Source organism: Oncorhynchus masou, chromosome 17 (genome assembly GCF_036934945.1).
Source record: "Oncorhynchus masou masou isolate Uvic2021 chromosome 17, UVic_Omas_1.1, whole genome shotgun sequence".
NCBI classification, from domain to species: Eukaryota; Metazoa; Chordata; class Actinopteri; order Salmoniformes; family Salmonidae; genus Oncorhynchus; species Oncorhynchus masou.
The window spans coordinates 9,163,594-9,182,409 of record NC_088228.1 but is presented as its reverse complement, the minus strand read 5'-3'; the positions used below and the strand labels follow the sequence as shown (position 1 = coordinate 9,182,409).

The 18,816-nt window shown below is 42.8% G+C and overlaps 1 protein-coding gene across 2 annotated transcripts; it reads right to left on the bottom strand.

The window, feature by feature from the left end:
* Positions 1 to 4,858: 4,858 nt before the first annotated feature.
* Positions 4,859 to 18,606, bottom strand: LOC135558400 (vascular cell adhesion protein 1-like). 2 transcript variants are annotated; one of them, XM_064992177.1, is made up of 10 exons: positions 18,407 to 18,606; positions 18,023 to 18,313; positions 13,227 to 13,523; positions 12,428 to 12,688; positions 11,727 to 12,059; positions 11,138 to 11,398; positions 10,450 to 10,782; positions 9,861 to 10,121; positions 8,387 to 8,653; positions 4,859 to 7,219 (listed from the first exon to the last, which is right to left on the bottom strand). In XM_064992177.1, the coding sequence occupies exons 1-10, from the start codon at positions 18,447 to 18,449 to the stop codon at positions 7,083 to 7,085; spliced, it is 2,484 nt and encodes an 827-aa protein (XP_064848249.1). In that variant the 5' UTR covers positions 18,450 to 18,606; the 3' UTR covers positions 4,859 to 7,082. The 2 variants fall into 2 exon arrangements, with proteins under 2 accessions (XP_064848249.1, XP_064848250.1); XM_064992178.1 differs by lacking the exon at positions 8,387 to 8,653 and having other exon boundaries at positions 4,872 to 7,219; positions 18,407 to 18,601.
* Between the last annotated feature and the right edge of the window lie 210 nt (positions 18,607 to 18,816).

The window sequence follows — 18,816 nt, the reverse complement described above, 5'->3', positions numbered from 1 at the left end:
GGGACATGTTGAAAATGTCAGTGAAGACACCTGCCAGTTGGTCAGCACATGCCCGGAGCACACGTCCTGGTAATCCGTCTGGCCCTGTGAATGCTGTGAATGCTGACCTGTTTAAAGGGCTTACTCACGTCGGCTACGGAGAGCGTGATCACACAGTCATCCGGAACAGCTGATGCTCTCATGCATGCCTCAGTGTTGCTTGCCTCGAAGCAAACATGGAAGTGATTTAGCTCATCTGGTAGGTTTGTGTCACTGGTGCAGCTCGTGGCTGTGCTTCCCTTTGTAACCTGTAACAGTTTGCAAGCCCTGCCACATAAGACGAACGTCTGTGTAGTATGATTCAATCTTAGCCCTGTATTGACTTTTTGCCTGTTTGATGGTTCATCAGAGGGCATAGCAGGATTGCTCATGTCACTGGGCAGCTTGCGGCAACTCGCGGCTGTGCTTCCCTTTGTAGATGATGTGCTGTCAGTCACTGACTTGTCATTCCCACTTGCCACCATTCACCGCTGTCATCAATTGGACTAATGCTAGCGACAAGTTCTGACTGAGCTCAATTGTCATGAAACACATATACAGCGATGAGTTTCTCTGTTTCACACACACTCATAACGAGGAGCGCCCACAATGTGTTTTGTGTATGGAAGTGCTTAGTAATGAATCTCGCAAAACAAACAAATGTAATAAAACAACACGTCCTGACCAAACATCCACAGCATGATGGTAAACCCAGGAAGTTCTTTCAGAACAGGGCAGAATGTTTCAGGAAACAGTGCCTCGACAGTGGAAAAATAAATCCACTAGCAAGACAGTCATTATATAACAGGTGATGATCAGCAGAAATAAGGGAGTACTAACTCTCATAGTAGATGTGAGTTTCTCTTTCAAACAATCCCCTGGCTTTGTACACAGCTAATAGCTAATGTTAGTTAAAGCAAGCAAGCTACTGATAGTGCAACCCTAAGTAACAGTACAGATGAAGGTGAACAATGATCAGGCCCACTGTACATCTTACTGTAGAAATGATCAGGCCCACTGTACATCTTACTGTAGAAATGATCAGGCCCACTGTACATCTTACCGTAGAAATGATCAGGCCCACTGTACATCTTACTGTAGAAATGATCAGGCCCACTGTACATCTTACTGTAGAAATGATCAGGCCCACTGTACATCTTACTGTAGAAATGATCAGGCCCACTGTACATCTTACTGTAGAAATGATCAGGCCCACTGTACATCTTACCGTAGAAATGATCAGGCCCACTGTACATCTTACTGTAGAAATGATCAGGCCCACTGTACATCTTACTGTAGAAATGATCAGGCCCACTGTACATCTTACTGTAGAAATGATCAGGCCCACTGTACATCTTACTGTAGAAATGATCAGGCCCACTGTACATCTTACTGTAGAAACGATCAGGCCCACTGTACATCTTACTGTAGAAACGATCAGGCCCACTGTACATCTTACTGTAGAAATGATCAGGCCCACTGTACATCTTACTGTAGAAATGATCAGGCCCACTGTACATCTTACTGTAGAAATGATTGTTGAGAACTAGTCTAGGTTGGAACTGTTGCTGTTAAAATACAATAATAATTGTTATACTTAACTGGAATAAACTGATTGAAGCAAGATGCTTTTCGAGGTAAACCCACATAGTTCTGGGTTGTTCATCTGCAGCAGGAAGCTGTCTCCTGCCTGACTGAGAAAGCAGTAGATGTTCTGGTCCAGTTTGGCACCACATACTGATGTGAGTCGGGGTTCTCAACTCTGACATACTTCAAAAACAAGTACAGAAACAGTTTCAAGGCTGAGCATCACCTCAGTGTTACACTGTTAAAACAGAGACCAGAATAGACATGTTGCTGTTAAAATACAATACATATTTTTTTATTCTGAACTGGAATAAATGGATTGATCACTTCACACAGATATAGACCAGAAAAGGACAGCGTGTGCTGTTCTGTTATTCATCTGTGTGATGTGATCAATCAGTTTATTCCAGTTCAGAATGAAAATTATTTACTGTATTTTAACAGCAACAGTTCCAACCCATACAGATATGTAAGTGTTTTAATGGGGGAAAATAACATTCATAGATATTTATATGGATATTTAATTTCATTATTTGTTTTTGTCTATATTACATTTGTTTTAAGGCATAAGGGCAATTAAATGTACCGATATTTATGTATAGTTGCATATTTTCCTAAGTTTGGGTCCCAGGAAAACACAGAATTTCTCATTTGGGTCCCAGGCTGAAAAAGTTGAAGAACACCTGGTCTAATGGATCCCAGGCTGAATAAGTTGAAGAACACCTGGTCTAATGGATCCCAGGCTGAATAAGTTGAAGAACACCTGGTCTAATGGATCCAAGGCTGAATAAGTTGAAGAACACCTGGTCTAATGGATCCCAGGCTGAAAAAGTTGAAGAACACCTGGTCTAATGGATCCAAGGCTGAAAAAGTTGAAGAACACCTGGTCTAATGGATCCCAGGCTGAATAAGTTGAAGAACACCTGGTCTAATGGATCCAAGGCTGAAAAAGTTGAAGAACACCTGGTCTAATGGATCCCAGGCTGAATAAGTTGAAGAACACCTGGTCTAATGGATCCCAGGCTGAATAAGTTGAAGAACACCTGGTCTAATGGATCCCAGGCTGAATAAGTTGAAGAACACCTGGTCTAATGGATCCAAGGCTGAAAAAGTTGAAGAACACCTGGTCTAATGGATCCCAGGCTGAATAAGTTGAAGAACACCTGGTCTAATGGATCCCAGGCTGAAAAAGTTGAAGAACACCTGGTCTAATGGATCCCAGGCTGAATAAGTTGAAGAACACCTGGTCTAATGGATCCCAGGCTGAAAAAGTTGAAGAACACCTGGTCTAATGGATCCCAGGCTGAATAAGTTGAAGAACACCTGGTCTAATGGATCCCAGGCTGAAAAAGTTGAAGAACACCTGGTCTAATGGATCCCAGGCTGAAAAAGTTGAAGAACACCTGGTCTAATGGATCCCAGGCTGAATAAGTTGAAGAACACCTGGTCTAATGGATCCAAGGCTGAATAAGTTGAAGAACACCTGGTCTAATGGATCCCAGGCTGAATAAGTTGAAGAACACCTGGTCTAATGGATCCCAGGCTGAATAAGTTGAAGAACACCTGGTCTAATGGATCCCAGGCTGAATAAGTTGAAGAACACCTGGTCTAATGGATCCCAGGCTGAATAAGTTGAAGAACACCTGGTCTAATGGATCCCAGGCTGAATAAGTTGAAGAACACCTGGTCTAATGGATCCAAGGCTGAATAAGTTGAAGAACACCTGGTCTAATGGATCCCAGGCTGAATAAGTTGAAGAACACCTGGTCTAATGGATCCCAGGCTGAATAAGTTGAAGAACACCTGGTCTAATGGATCCAAGGCTGAATAAGTTGAAGAACACCTGGTCTAATGGATCCAAGGCTGAATAAGTTGAAGAACACCTGGTCTAATGGATCCCAGGCTGAATAAGTTGAAGAACACCTGGTCTAATGGATCCCAGGCTGAATAATCAAACAAAATGCTGGTTCCGTTTTGTTTCCTCTTTGCCCCATACTTCAACACATTCTGGAAATTCCCAGGACTAAAATCATCATTTTAGTTCAGACCTTTTAAGATTGTAATCATCATTTAATCTCTGTAATGAGGCACATCTGAGGAAATTTAAACATAACAAACCCACTCCCTGGAACTTCCAATAGACCAGGGTCATTGGGGCACACATGGAAAAACATGTTGTAATGGAAAACTAAAATGAGCCTTTCTTATTAGACAAGTCCAACTAGCCCCTTCCTGTTCTAGTTTGTTTTTTATTGATTGAATACGAACCAACCAACTTCAGAATCCATCTTTGCATTACTGTTGCACAATGCAGCCCGTATCGTCCCTCTTATTTCCTCATGTCACCTCGGTTTGAGAACATATAGCATTTGGTTTCTAACAGTAGGGGGCAGTTTAGAAAAACAGCTTTTTATGTTATCTTTGTCAACCATATTGCACGGTTTACAAAAGTGTGTGTGTATTGGCAGGGAAGTTGTAATTTTCAAGGGGAACTTACTGGGAACAAAAAGGAAGAGACACAATGTGCCTGTAATAGACTAGATTAGACTACCTCTCTCTCCGGTTGGTTTATGACCAGTTTGAATTCTATCCAGTAGAGGAAGGAAGTTCTAAACCACTGTATGAAGTTAATTGTGTATTGAAAGATTTAATCATAATATCAGAACGACTATGTGATGAACATCGCAGTTTTGACCCCAAAATAAATGTTCCTCTCATGAAAGACACGGGTTAGGTTTTGCAAATGAGTATTAATTTTTATCTGAACTGATGCCTCTACACATATATTATACACAATCACCCTAACACACAATCACCCTAACACACAATCACCCTAACACACAATCACCCTAACACACAATCACCCTAACACACAAACATCCTGACACACAATCACCCTAACACACAATCACCCTAACACACAATCACCCTAACACACAATCACCCTAACACACAATCACCCTAACACACAATCACCCTAACACACAAACACCCTAACACACAATCACCCTAACACACAAACACCCTAACACACAATCACCCTAACACACAAACACCCTAACACACAATCACCCTAACACACAATCACCCTAACACACAATCACCCTAACACACAAACACCCTAACACACAATCACCCTAACACACAAACATCCTGACGCACAGATCTACAGGTCACAGCAAAGACATCTGATTACTTCTGACTGGAGGACATACCTTATTAACTGTGAAGAGGGGCGAACCAACACTTGTCCATCACTGGAGACGGTAAAACAAACAAACCCCTTCACAGACTCCACAGTGCTTCTTAGATGAGCTCAGCCAATACAAAAAGGGCATTACTTAGCTGTTTCCTTTAAAAAAAAACACTGTCCTTGTCACTTTTAACTTGTTTGTGCCCTGAGAAGACGTGGGTAAAAACATCCCATGACTCAACGTGTGTAAAAGTATTTGGATATTAGGCATCTGGTCTAAGGCTGTAGGTGGAAATATGTCTCTACTTTGATCCGTATATGTGACCTATGACCCGAGGATGGCGATGAGGTCAACCTGACTATTAATCTCTAGACCCAGACGAGAAGTGTTACTGATAGTGGGATGCATGTTGTTCCTGCTACATCATCATTACCCAATACCCACAACACTTTCCCTACTACACTGAGCAACAATATAAACACATTATGTATAGTGTTGGTTTTATGAGCTGAAATAAAGATCCCAGAAATGTTCCATACACACAAAAAGCTTCTCAAATGTTTTGCACAAATTTGTTTACCTCCCTGTTAGTGAGCATTTCTCCTTTACCAAGATAATCCATCCACCTTACAGGTGTGGCATATCAAGAAGCTCATTAAACAGCATGATCATTACACAGGTGCACCTTGTGTTGGAGACAAAGACCACTCTAAAATGGTCCGTTTTGTCACGAAACACAATGCCACAGATTTGAGGGAGTGTGAAATTGGCATGCTGACTGCAGGGATGTCCACCAGAGCTGTTGGCAGATAATTGAATGTTAATCTCTACCATAAGCCGCCTCCAATATCATTTTAGAGAATATGGCAGTACGTCCAACCGACCTCAAAAACGCAGACCACATGTAACCACACCAGCCCAGGACCTTCACATCTGACTTCTTCACCTGTGGGATCGTCTGAGTCCAGCCACCCGGACAGTTGACGAAACTGAGGACTATTTCTGTCTGTAATAAAGCCCTTTTGTGGAGAAAAACTCATCCTGACTGGCTGGGCCTGGCTCCTCAGTGGGTGGGCCTACGCCCTACCAGGCCCATCCATGAGTGTGCCCCTGCCCATTCACGTGAAATCCATAGATTAGGGCCTAATTTATTTGTCAATTTAATGACTCAAAAAATATAACAGAAGCATCTAATTTCATGATATGTATACTGAACAAAAAGAAAACGCAATAATTTCGATTTCACTGTTTGTCCCCCTAAGATTTCCTCAGTTTTGTGTGTGTCTTTTCACAGATTTGGCTGAAAGCTTTTAAAGGGGAAGCCAATCAGGGATAATTTGGGACTGGTGTCTGTAAGCACAATGAACTCCAAATTGCTCCTCCCATTCACTGAGCCCTTGGGACAAATATGGTATTGTACTTATGTATTTTTTTCTCGACAAACACAATCTCAACTGGAAGATCAGTCTCACACTTCCCAGAAGAGTTTGTGGAACGTGGGTGTTTGATTCTGAGATGGTTTCCTTGATACGGAGTGCCATATCCTCAGTCAAGTCTATTTGGTCTTTGTTTGTTTTGGAGGTATGCCTGTTGTTTCCTTGTTTCTTCCGCACCCTCCAACTCTTACCTAAACCCTGTAACACCATGTGTGTCTGTTCAAACAGGAGGCAGGGTACACCTTTTCATTGTCATCTTTATTACAATAAGTCTGTACAAAACATATTCATTCACTTTTTTTTTAAATTATATACAACAATAATATAAACTCCAGTGAAAGAAGGTCTGATGCTACAGTGACGCAATGTCCTGGGCTGGTGGTTGACTAAAGGTATTACAAGATGCTTGAAGTCATACCTGTGCAAATCATCAGTTACATTCATGGCTTTGTACATCCACCAGTAGAGAACACGCATAAACAAACAATTAGGCCTCAATACAATCCGTATCGCGGAAGGTTCATCGCTGTAGCGCAATTTAATTTTAAAAGGCAATGTTCCCGTAGACTGCATTCACGGTAACCGCTGCATTTGTCGGCTCAACTGGAAAACATTTACATTTCAATCAACTTCCAAGATACGGATTGAATCGAGACCATGATTTCAGTGCATGCGTGTTTGAGCTTCACTTGACCAATAGCAACGAAGAATACAGTCTCTTACATGCCGAAAGCACAGCTCTGTCCACCTCTGAGGAAAACACCCCCTCTGTGCTAGAAGTGGACTGTTACAGTGCTCAATTGCAGACTGATGTTGAGTCCATCTCTCTTCCCTCCATGGGGGGAGTCTAAACTGTCCTTGCAAGTTCATATGAACTTGCCTGTTTTGCTCTCTTCAGGAATCGCACCAGAGTCGTGGCAGCAGCGGTCATGAAAACGAAGCACGCTGCAGGTATGATGACCGTCTTTGGATTGACGGATTTATCTGGAGGGATGAGATTTAAAGTTAGCAGACTCCATATCCATTTTTTCATACTTTTTTTAAAATTTAGTTCTTTTCATACACAAAAAAAATAAAGGGAACACTTAAACAACACAATGTAACTCCAAGTCAATCACACTTCTGTGAAATCAAACTGTCCACTTAGGAAGCAACACTGATTGACAATACATTTCACATGCTGTTGTGTAAATGGAATAGACAGCAGGTGGAAAAGATAGGCAATTAGTAAGACACCCACAATAAAGGAGTGGTTCTGCAGGTGGAGACCACAGACCACTTCTCAGTTCCTATGCTTCCTGGCTGATGTTTTGGTCCCTTTTGAATACTGGCGGTGCTTTCACTCTAGTGGTAGCATGAGACGGAGTCTACAACCCACACAAGTGGCTTAGGCAGTGCAGCTCATCCAGGATGGTACATCAATGCGAGCTGTGGCAAGAAGGTTTGCTGTGTCTGTCAGCGTAGTGTCCAGAGCATGGAGACGCTACCAGGAGACAGGCCAGTACATCAGGAGACGTGGAGGAGGCCGTAGGAGGGCAACAACCCAGCAGCAGGACCGCTACCTCCGCCTTTGTGCAAGGAGGAGCACCGCCAGAGCCCTGCAAAATGACCTCCAGCAGGCCATAAATGTGCATGTGTCTGCTCAAACATTTTGCACGCCCAATTTTTCAGTTTTTGATTTGTTAAAAAAGTTTGAAATATCCAATAAATGTCGTTCCACTTCATGATTGTGTCCCACTTTTTGTTGATTCTTCACAAAAAAATACAGTTTTATATCTTTATGTTTGAAGCCTGAAATGTGGAAAAGGTCGCAAAGTTCAAGGGGGCCGAATACTTTCGCAAGGCACTGTACCGTGATGAGATCCTGAGGTCCATTTTTATGCCCATTTTTACAGTATCTATGATCAACAGATGCATATCTGTGAAATCCATAGATTAGGGCATAATGAATTTATTTCAATTGACAGATTTTGTTGTATGTTGCGTTTCTATTTTTGGTCCGTGTGTAGGAGCTTGAGATTTGTTGCAATGCCCGAGTCTTGGTGTACACTCAGATGCCTTTGTATGTGTGTATAGCCTAGTGGTTAAGGCGTTAGGACAGTAACGGAAAGGTTGCTAGTTCGAATACCCAGTATCTCTCAGTGGTCTCACCCTGGATGCTGACGCTGAGGCTGAAGCTGAGGCTCTGGTGTCCCACTACATTGGTGACATTGAGCAGGTAGAGCCCAGCGTGCTCCGGGCCCAGGTGGACCAGGTGGAAGGTTCCGTCAGAGGAGTGCAGCTCCACCCCATCCCGCAGCCTCACCAGGGTGGCGGAGGGGGTGGGAACGCCCACAGCCCAGCTCCAGATGGTCACGTTCTGCCCCTTCTCAAACTCAGCAGACGGGAACACCTCCACAGACAGGTTTGTGGGCGGCGCTTCGGGGGGGGGGGGGAAGGTAGCAAATTGAAATGAAGGATTGCCGTATGTTCCCTATACACACAGCCTCTAGGTTGACATGAAAATATTTGGCACGTGACGTCGTATGCTATTTGTAAACTGATTATATGGTTGAAAAGACGTCATATCACATTACAACCAGTTTGACCTACACTTCATGACATCAAGACGTCATGGAAACATTCTGGTTGTTATCTGGTCAGACTGGTGATAACCAGAATATAACTATTTTACTACTAGCACTGACTTTGCTGCTAACTTCTTTATTGATGTGCTCACTATGACTGAGAGATGTGGTTGTCTCACCTCACTATGACTGACAGATGTGGTTGTCCCACCTCGATATGACTGAGAGATGTGGTTGTCCCACCTAGCTATGACTGAAATGTGGTTGTCCCACCTCACTATGACTGAGAGATGTGGTTGTTCCACCTCACTATGACTGAGACGTGGTTGTCCCACCTCGCTATGACTGAGATGTGGTTGTCCCACCTCGCTATGACTGAGACGTGGTTGTCCCACCTCGCTATGACTGAGACGTGGTTGTCCCACCTCGCTATGACTGAGAGATGTGGTTGTCCCACCTACCTATGACTGAGAGATGTGGTTGTCCCACCTAGCTATGACTGAGATGTGGTTGTCCCACCTCACCATGACAGATGAATGCACTAACTAACTGTAAGTCACTCTGGATAAGTGTGTCTGCTAAATTAAATTGATTGAGACATATTTTTCACTTTGCAGCTAAAAAGACGAAAACATCCTTTTTACAACCAGTTAAAACATTTTACATATTTGTTTTTTCTTTAGTTTATTTAGTAAATACTTTAACTCTAGATCTTGAACTGCGTTGTTGGTTGAGGGCTTGTAAGTAAGCATTTCACGGTAAAGTATCATGTGACAAATAAAGGTTGATGTGTTTCAATGACATTGCAACCAGTTTTTCCCACTAGGAATGCCTTGTGTACTTACATGAGCAATGGTAAACTCATTGAAGCAACTGTCGCTGGTGCCAACGCTGACACAATATTAAGCACGCTTTTTTGTCCTATTGAATTATAATCTTACTTGGCTATTCTGTGTCTTACAGTCAGTATTTGTCAACTGGAAATGGGATCGCAATGGGATATACCTTTTTATAACTACAAACCACAAGCTGATATAGTTTGCTTTTATTTGACTCACCTTGAACATTAACAGTCATGTGAGCTGTAAGGTTTCCTACGACGTTGTGGGCCACACATTCATACTCTCCACCGTGGGACCATGACGCTTCTTCCACCAATAGGGTCGCACCCTCTCCTGCCACGACTGAGCGGCCATCTTGGTCCAGTTTTCTCCACAACACTGTAGGTTCAGGGTTCCCCTCAGCACGACACGTCAGTGTAAAACTGTCTCCGATTTTCACCTGAGTGTTCTCTGAGATAGTGATATTTCTGGGGGAATCTATATTGGGGAAAATAATGGCTGTTAGATATACATTATGGAAGTTAAGTTGCAAATGGTTTACATGAAATATTGGCTTGTTTGCTGTATAGTTCATATACCTATGACATAATATGAAACAAACCTTTAGTTTTAGGCAAACAATGTGCTCCTTTTTGTCCAATGAGGTAATTTCTGGACAATATTTCTGTCCATTTATGGGACCCCTTTTATCTCGAGCACCCCAGAGGCAAAAGTAATGTATAGCCTCATTAACTTGTACCCAAATTGTATTTGAAACATTGTCTAATGAGAATGATTGAACAACTCTTGACAGAAATGTACTTACATTGAACAGTCATTGATGCGACAGTCGCTGTGGTTCTCTGGGTCTCTGTATAAAGCTCATCGAAGACTGTGATGTTAATGGAAGATGTTTGTTTCCCATAGGGATTGGTAGCCTGACATTCGTACAGTCCCGAGTCTCTAGCTGTCAGCGATTGGACAGTGATGGAGGTGTGGCCCTGGTTGGACTGTAGCTCCGCCCCCTGAGTGCCGGACAACTGACGTAACGCCACACGCCCCTGCGGCCCACTCTCTGATTGGCAGGTAATGGTCACACTGTCCCCCGCTTTCAGCTCACCAGATGGGCTCAGGTAAAGAACAGGCTTCTCTGGAGGACCTGCCAGGGGCAATGAGTAACATAATCATATTTTTGTTCTTAACTGACTTGCCTGGTTAAATAAAGGTAAAAAAAATCAATAATGTTATATAAATAGGAAAATGTCAACATAAAAGGGGAATAATAATTATGGTAAACTATGTTAATAAGGTATTTCACAAAGTAAAATTAACTACATGGTTCCAACGCTGACACAATATTAAGCACGCTTTTTTGTCCTATTGAATTATAATCCTACTTGGCTATTCTGTGTCTTACAGTCAGTATTTGTCAACTGGAAATGGGATCGCAATGGGATATACCTTTTTATAACTACAAATCACAAGCAGATATAGTTTGCTTTTATTTGACTCACCTTGAACATTAACAGTCATGTGAGCTGTAAGGTTTCCTACGACGTTGTGGGCCACACATTCATACTCTCCACCGTGGGACCATGACGCTTCTTCCACCAATAGGGTCGCACCCTCTCCTGCCACGACTGAGCGGCCATCTTGGTCCAGTTTTCTCCACAACACTGTAGGTTCAGGGTTCCCCTCAGCACGACACGTCAGTGTAAAACTGTCTCCGATTTTCACCTGAGTGTTCTCTGAGATAGTGATATTTCTGGGGGAATCTATATTGGGGAAAATAATGGCTGTTAGATATACATTATGGAAGTTAAGTTGCAAATGGTTTACATGAAATATTGGCTTGTTTGCTGTATAGTTCATATACCTATGACATAATATGAAACAAACCTTTAGTTTTAGGCAAACAATGTGCTCCTTTTTGTCCAATGAGGTAATTTCTGGACAATATTTCTGTCCATTTATGGGACCCCTTTTATCTCGAGCACCCCAGAGGCAAAAGTAATGTATAGCCTCATTAACTTGTACCCAAATTGTATTTGAAACATTGTCTAATGAGAATGATTGAACAACTCTTGACAGAAATGTACTTACATTGAACAGTCATTGATGCGACAGTCGCTGTGGTTCTCTGGGTCTCTGTATAAAGCTCATCGAAGACTGTGATGTTAATGGAAGATGTTTGTTTCCCATAGGGATTGGTAGCCTGACATTCGTACAGTCCCGAGTCTCTAGCTGTCAGCGATTGGACAGTGATGGAGGTGTGGCCCTGGTTGGACTGTAGCTCCGCCCCCTGAGTGCCGGACAACTGACGTAACGCCACACGCCCCTGCGGCCCACTCTCTGATTGGCAGGTAATGGTCACACTGTCCCCCGCTTTCAGCTTACCAGATGGGCTCAGGTAAAGAACAGGCTTCTCTGGAGGACCTGCCAGGGGCAATGAGTAACATAATCATATTTTTGTTCTTAACTGACTTGCCTGGTTAAATAAAGGTAAAAAAAATCAATAAAAAAAATCAATAATGTTATATAAATAGGAAAATGTCAACATAAAAGGGGAATAATAATTATGGTAAACTATGTTAATAAGGTATTTCACAAAGTAAAATTAACTACATGGTTCCAACGCTGACACAATATTAAGCACGCTTTTTTGTCCTATTGAATTATAATCCTACTTGGCTATTCTGTGTCTTACAGTCAGTATTTGTCAACTGGAAATGGGATCGCAATGGGATATACCTTTTTATAACTACAAATCACAAGCAGATATAGTTTGCTTTTATTTGACTCACCTTGAACATTAACAGTCATGTGAGCTGTAAGGTTTCCTACGACGTTGTGGGCCACACATTCATACTCTCCACCGTGGGACCATGACGCTTCTTCCACCAATAGGGTCGCACCCTCTCCTGCCACGACTGAGCGGCCATCTTGGTCCAGTTTTCTCCACAACACTGTAGGTTCAGGGTTCCCCTCAGCACGACACGTCAGTGTAAAACTGTCTCCGATTTTCACCTGAGTGTTCTCTGAGATAGTGATATTTCTGGGGGAATCTACATTGGGGAAAATAATGGTTGTTAGATACACATTATGATTAGTTGCTAATTGCTCATGTCAAATGACGGCTGTATGGTTGATATACCTATTACATAATATTAAACAAACCCTTAGTTTTATGCAAAGAATGTATTATTTTGCTCATGGGTATGCTCCTTTCTGTCCAATGAGGTAATTTCTGGAGAATATTTCTGTCCGTTCTGAGGACGGCAGGCAGCCTAGTGGTTAGAGCATTGGGCCAGAAACCAAAAGGTTGCTAGATCAAATCCCTGAGCTGACAAGGTAAAAATCTGTCATTCTGCCCCTGAACAAGGCAGTTAACCCACTGTTCCTAGGCTGTCATTGGAAATAAGAATTTGTTCTTAACTGTCTTGCCTGGTTAAATAAAAATACAATATTAGGAGACCCCTTTTGTCTCAAGAGCACCCCAGAGGCATACGTTCTGTATAGCTTCTTTAACTTGTACCCAAAACTGTATTTTGAAACATTGTCCGATGAGAATGATTGAACAACTCTTGACAGATATGTATTTACATTGAACGGTCATTGATGCGACAGTCTCTCTGGTTCTCTTGTCAATCCCAATGTCCAGCGTGGCTCTGCAGGTAACATTCTGTCCATTGTTCTGGGCTGTCGGTCTGTATTTCAACACTGAGGTGACAGTCTGGACTTCCAGATGTTCATCTTGTTTGAGGAGAACTTCATCTCCCAGTAGCCACTCAATGATTAGACGTTTAGCTGGGTACACATCTGGAACTGTACAGGTGAGGTTACTCTCCTGACCCTCAGTCAAAAGGTCACTTCTTGATATGGTGGGATCCTTTGGTAAGGCTGTCAATGACAAATCAATTAATGGTTAATCAAAACACATTGTCTTCTGGAATGCTACAACCCAATGTTTTGTAGCAGTAATTTGCAATAAGACCTACAGATAGTAGCCAATGAGAAGATCTATACAGCTACAGACAAACTAACTTGTGTCCAAGTTGCATTTTAACCCACTACTGTAACAATTAATTTAGCTATTTATTTATCAATTCATTCATACATGTTTTAATCAAATGATCAAGTCCATCTTGATCTGTCAGGCCCATTTCATATAGGTATCAGTAGCGTTACACGGGTAAAGAGGCAATAAGAAGACACAGTGGAAGAATAAATTCAACCACACCTTTGTTTTATTACAAAACCGGATAGCAGCCTCTGTCCGGTGAAGCAAGTCAATGTTTCTGACATTTTTGGACCACTAAACAACTATTGATTTAGAATTTGATAGGTGAGAATTGTCTGTTAATTGAATGATTATAATATTCCGCCCTGAAACATATAATTGAATGGAATTGATAAGAATGTATGAAATCATAATCAATGAATGTGTAGTCCTAGTCAGAATTAGGGTAAAACAATATGTCTTTATGGTATTTTAAACACAGACTGTCTGAGCTTGGTGCCGACCTGACTAGAGATTTGGGAGAGAACGGGGAGTACGTCTCAAGGACAAAGTCACTATCTCTGTCGGCTGGGAAGTGAGATAGACAGTGGGTGTGTTGCAATTCAACGGCTCAGAAACAAGAGGTATATGGCAGGGTCTACAGTCAATCACGGACTACAAAAAGAAAACCAGCCCAGTCACGGACCAGGATGTCTTGCTCCCAGCAGACTAAATAACTTTTTTGCCCGCTTTGAGGACAATACACTGACACGGCCTGCAACGACAACATGCGGACTCTCCTTCACTGCAGCCGAGGTGAGTAAAACATTTAAACGTGTTAACCCTCGCAAGGCTGCAGGACCAGACGGCATCCCCAGCCGCGCCCTCAGAGCATGCGCAGACCAGCTGGCTGGTGTGTTTACGGACATATTCAATCAATCCCTATACCAGTCTGCTGTTCCCATATGCTTCAAGAGGGCCACCATTGTTCCTGTTCCCAAGAAAGCTAAGGTAACTGAGCTAAACGACTACCGCCCCGTACCACTCACTTCCGTCATCATGAAGTGCTTTGAGAGACTAGTCAAGGACCATATCACCTCCACCCTACCTGACACCCTAGACCCACTCCAATTTGCTTACCGCCCAAATAGGTCCACAGACGATGCAATCTCAACCACACTGCACACTGCCCTAACCCATCTGGACAAGAGGAATACCTATGTGAGAATGCTGTTCCTCGACTACAGCTCGGCATTTAACACCATAGTACCCTCCAAGCTCGTCATCAAGCTCGGGACCCTGGGTCTCGACCCCTCCCTGTGCAACTGGGTACTGGACTTCCTGACGGGCCGCCCCCAGGTGGTGAGGGTAGGCAACAACATCTCCACCCCGCTGATCCTCAACACTGGGGCCCCACAAGGGTGCGTTCTGAGCCCTCTCCTGTACTCCCTGTTCACCCACGACTGCGTGGCCACGCACACCTCCAACTCAATCATCAAGTTTGCGGACGACACAACAGTGGTAGGCTTGATTACCAACAACGACGAGACGGCCTACAGGGAGGAGGTGAGGGCCCTCGGAGTGTGATGTCAGGAAAATAACCTCACACTCAACGTCAACAAAACTAAGGAGATGATTGTGGACTTCAGGAAACAGCAGAGGGAACACTCCCCTATCCACATCGATGGAACAGTAGTGGAGAGGGTAGTAAGTTTTAAGTTCCTCGACATACACATCACAGACAAACTGAATTGGTCCACTCACACAGACAGCATCGTGAAGAAGGCGCAGCAGCGCCTCTTCAACCTCAGGAGGCTGAAGAAATTTGGCTTGTCACCAAAAGCACTCACAAACTTCTACAGATGCACAATCGAGAGCATCCTGGCGGGCTGTATCACCGCCTGGTACGGCAACTGCTCCGCCCACAACCGTAAGGCTCTCCAGAGGGTAGTGAGGTCTGCACAACGCATCACCCGGGGCCAACTACCTGCCCTCCAGGACACTTACACCACCCGATGTTACAGGAAGGCCATAAAGATCATCAAGGACATCAACCACCCGAGCCACTGCCTGTTCACCCCGCTATCATCCAGAAGGCGAGGTCAGTACAGGTGCATCAAAGCTGGGACCGAGAGACTGAAAAACAGCTTCTATCTCAAGGCCATCAGACTGTTAAACAGCAACCACTAACATTGAGTGGCTGCTGCCAACACACTGACTCAACTCCAGCCACTTTAATAATGGGAATTGATGGGAAATGATGTAAAATATATCACTAGCCACTTTAAACATGTCACGCCTTGGTCTTAGTATTTTGTGTTTTAGTTAATTAGTTGGTCAGGCCAGGGTGTGACATGGGTTTATGTTATTGTGTTGTCGTATTGGGGTTTTTGTAGGCATTGGGATTGTAGTTTATTAGGGGTGTGTTTAGTTTAGGTTTGGCTGCCTGAGGCGGTTCTCAATCAGAGTCAGGTGATTCTTGTTGTCTCTGATGGGGAACCGTATTTAGGTAGCCTGGGTTTCACTGTGTGTTTCGTGGGTGATTGTTCCTGTCTCTGTGTAGTTTCACCAGATAGGCTGTAATTAGGTTTCACGTTCTGTTTTGTTGTTTTTGTATTTGTATCAGTTATTTCATGTACCGCGATTCATTCATTAAAGACATGAGTAACCACCACGCTGCATTTCGGTCCGACTTTCTTTCGACAAACGAAGAACGACGTTACAAAACAATGCTACCTAATATAATGTTTACATACCCTACATTATTCATCTCATATGTATAAGTATATACTGTACTCTATATCATCTACTGCATCCTTATGTAATACATGTATCACTAGCCACTTTAACTATGCCACTTTGTTTACATACTCATCTCATATGTATATACTGTACTCGATACCATCTACTGTATCTTGCCTATGCTTCTCTGTACCATCACTCATTCATATATCTTTATGTACATATTCTTTATCCCCTTACACTGTGTTTAAGACAGTAGTTTTGGAATTGTTAGTTAGATTACTTGTTGGTTATTACTGCATTGTCAAAAATAGAAGCACAAGCATTTCGCTACACTCGCATTAACATCTGCTAACCATGTGTATGTGACAAATAAATGTTGATTTGATTTGAGGACATGTGTGTGCTTACGTTTGTGTGTATGTGTGGGCGTGAGAAGTCAGTATAAAATGAATCGATTTGTATTCTTGAATTCAGAACGTTCCGTGAATAAACCTTTTTGACCATTTCGCTGGGCCTCCGTCTATTTCATTCTACCAGGATCTTACACATTCTGGTTTGCAGACAGAGTAATATAATTAAATTGGGTGATGTACCTGGACAGCATAATTCTCCCATCGGAACCACGTAGAGTTACCGCAGGAGCTGCCTCCCTATTCCAAGACCATTTCAACTTCAAAATTTCAACATCAGAATCGCCTTTATGATCATTGTACAGTACATAGAATTAAGTAAAACCACAAGTCCAAATCCCTATCTCCATCCATGGCTAATTTAGGAAAGGGACCGTTTTAGCTAGCTCGACACAGGAGGACAACAACACAACGAGATGCAACAATTCAAGTTGTTTCTGTTAATGATGTAAATTATGCTCTCAAAGCGATTTGATAGGAGACGCCAAATCCAAGCAGGCTTCCATTTACACTTTGTTTTACGCTTCCAGGACCATTCACAGTTTAGCTCAACGCTTATTGGCAAATGTTTTTATTCTTTTTATTTTCGAAGGAGCCCAAAATGCTCTCTGGCTTCCCTTGCATCCAATGCTACGGGCGGCAACAATGTCATACTCTTTATGACCAGACAGCATCAGATACATGGCCTATACACAGAGAGGGAGTACCCCTGTTTCGCTCGCTCGGATGCTTTCTCCTGTGAGATACATTCAGCCCCTTGCGAATTGAAGGACAATTATTAAAACACAAAGAGACCAAAGATACATTTGTCGAGGAATCCTGGCTTCCCTTGGCCCCCATGAATCCACGCCACTTATAGTCTACATACAGTAGGTTGGATGCCTATCGACATACAGTAGCCCTGCTTAAAACACTTTAGATGAATTGGAATGTTGTTTTATTTGGGAGGAACCCGAGAGTGTGTATATTAGTGGATTAATTTAATATTATAAACTTCAAAGCAATTGCGCATGATCTGAAGACGTTATAAACTACTGCTAATGAAGCCGTTCTACTATAAAAGCCTACAATAAACAAAAAGCTACTGTTCATGAAGACGTTCTACTATAAAAGCCTACAATAAACAAAAAGCTACTGTTCATGAAGACGTTCTACTATAAAAGCCTACAATAAACAAAAAGCTACTGTTCATGAAGACGTTCTACTATAAAAGCCTACAATAAACAAAGACGCACAAAACTTACCGTAGACGTTCACCTTAGTAGACGTTTGCGCGTTTTGTGTATCTTCTCCTTTGGTTCTGCATGTGGCCTTACAGACGACCGTGTTAATGTGATGAATTTCCAACGGGTTAAATATTTGCAGGGACACTGTCCCGTTGGTCTCCGTTTTACCGTAGAGTGACCGGTCAATCAATGAAGACCAGGTGAACGTGACGGCTTCAGCGCAACCACTGGCTTTGCACGTCAGGACCAGACTGTCGCCGACTCGAGCCATGGGATGCTTCGGTGTGAGGTTTAGGACAAATTTCGACGCTTTAAAAGAGATAATAATTTGTCAAAATTAAACATATTTGACCTTATATAAAACTTAACTGCAGCATTTTAGGAAAAATGTTAAGTTCTTACCTGCAGTAGGCAGCAATACTATCCAAAGCGCGAACGCAGTCATGATCTGTTTTGATAAATTACAGCTAAATTAGTTCTTCTCTTGAAGAAACGTTGAGAGACATTGCCTTCTGTCCTTGGCCCATGTTGATATTTATACGTGTCATTTTATTGGGGGGGTTCCCGTTGCAGACTCCCCTTAGAAGTTTTGTAGCCCATTATTCCATGCGCCCTTGTCTCATAGGCGAGGCCTGCAGTCCTGAACCCTTGCCCAAGCCAATTTCCCTCCGAAAATCCCCATAGAAATCGGATGCAGTTTGATTGGCATCTTAAGTGGTCAAATTTACTAACTTTGTCCTCTCGGCGAGTGAACAATTTTGGTCACTTGCGGGGTTGATATGACCTACAATTCAATGCAAACTGTAGTTATA

Excerpts from the sequence above, each read along its gene's own strand:
- LOC135558400 (XM_064992177.1), bottom strand. The coding sequence starts at position 18,449 with ATGACTGCGTTCGCGCTTTGGATAGTATTGCTGCCTACTGCAG. Across the intron at positions 12,689-13,226 it reads CGCATCAATGACCGTTCAAT|ATTCCCCCAGAAATATCACT; the intron begins GTAAATACATAT and ends TCCCCAATGTAG. Across the intron at positions 11,399-11,726 it reads CGCATCAATGACTGTTCAAT|ATTCCCCCAGAAATATCACT; the intron begins GTAAGTACATTT and ends TCCCCAATATAG.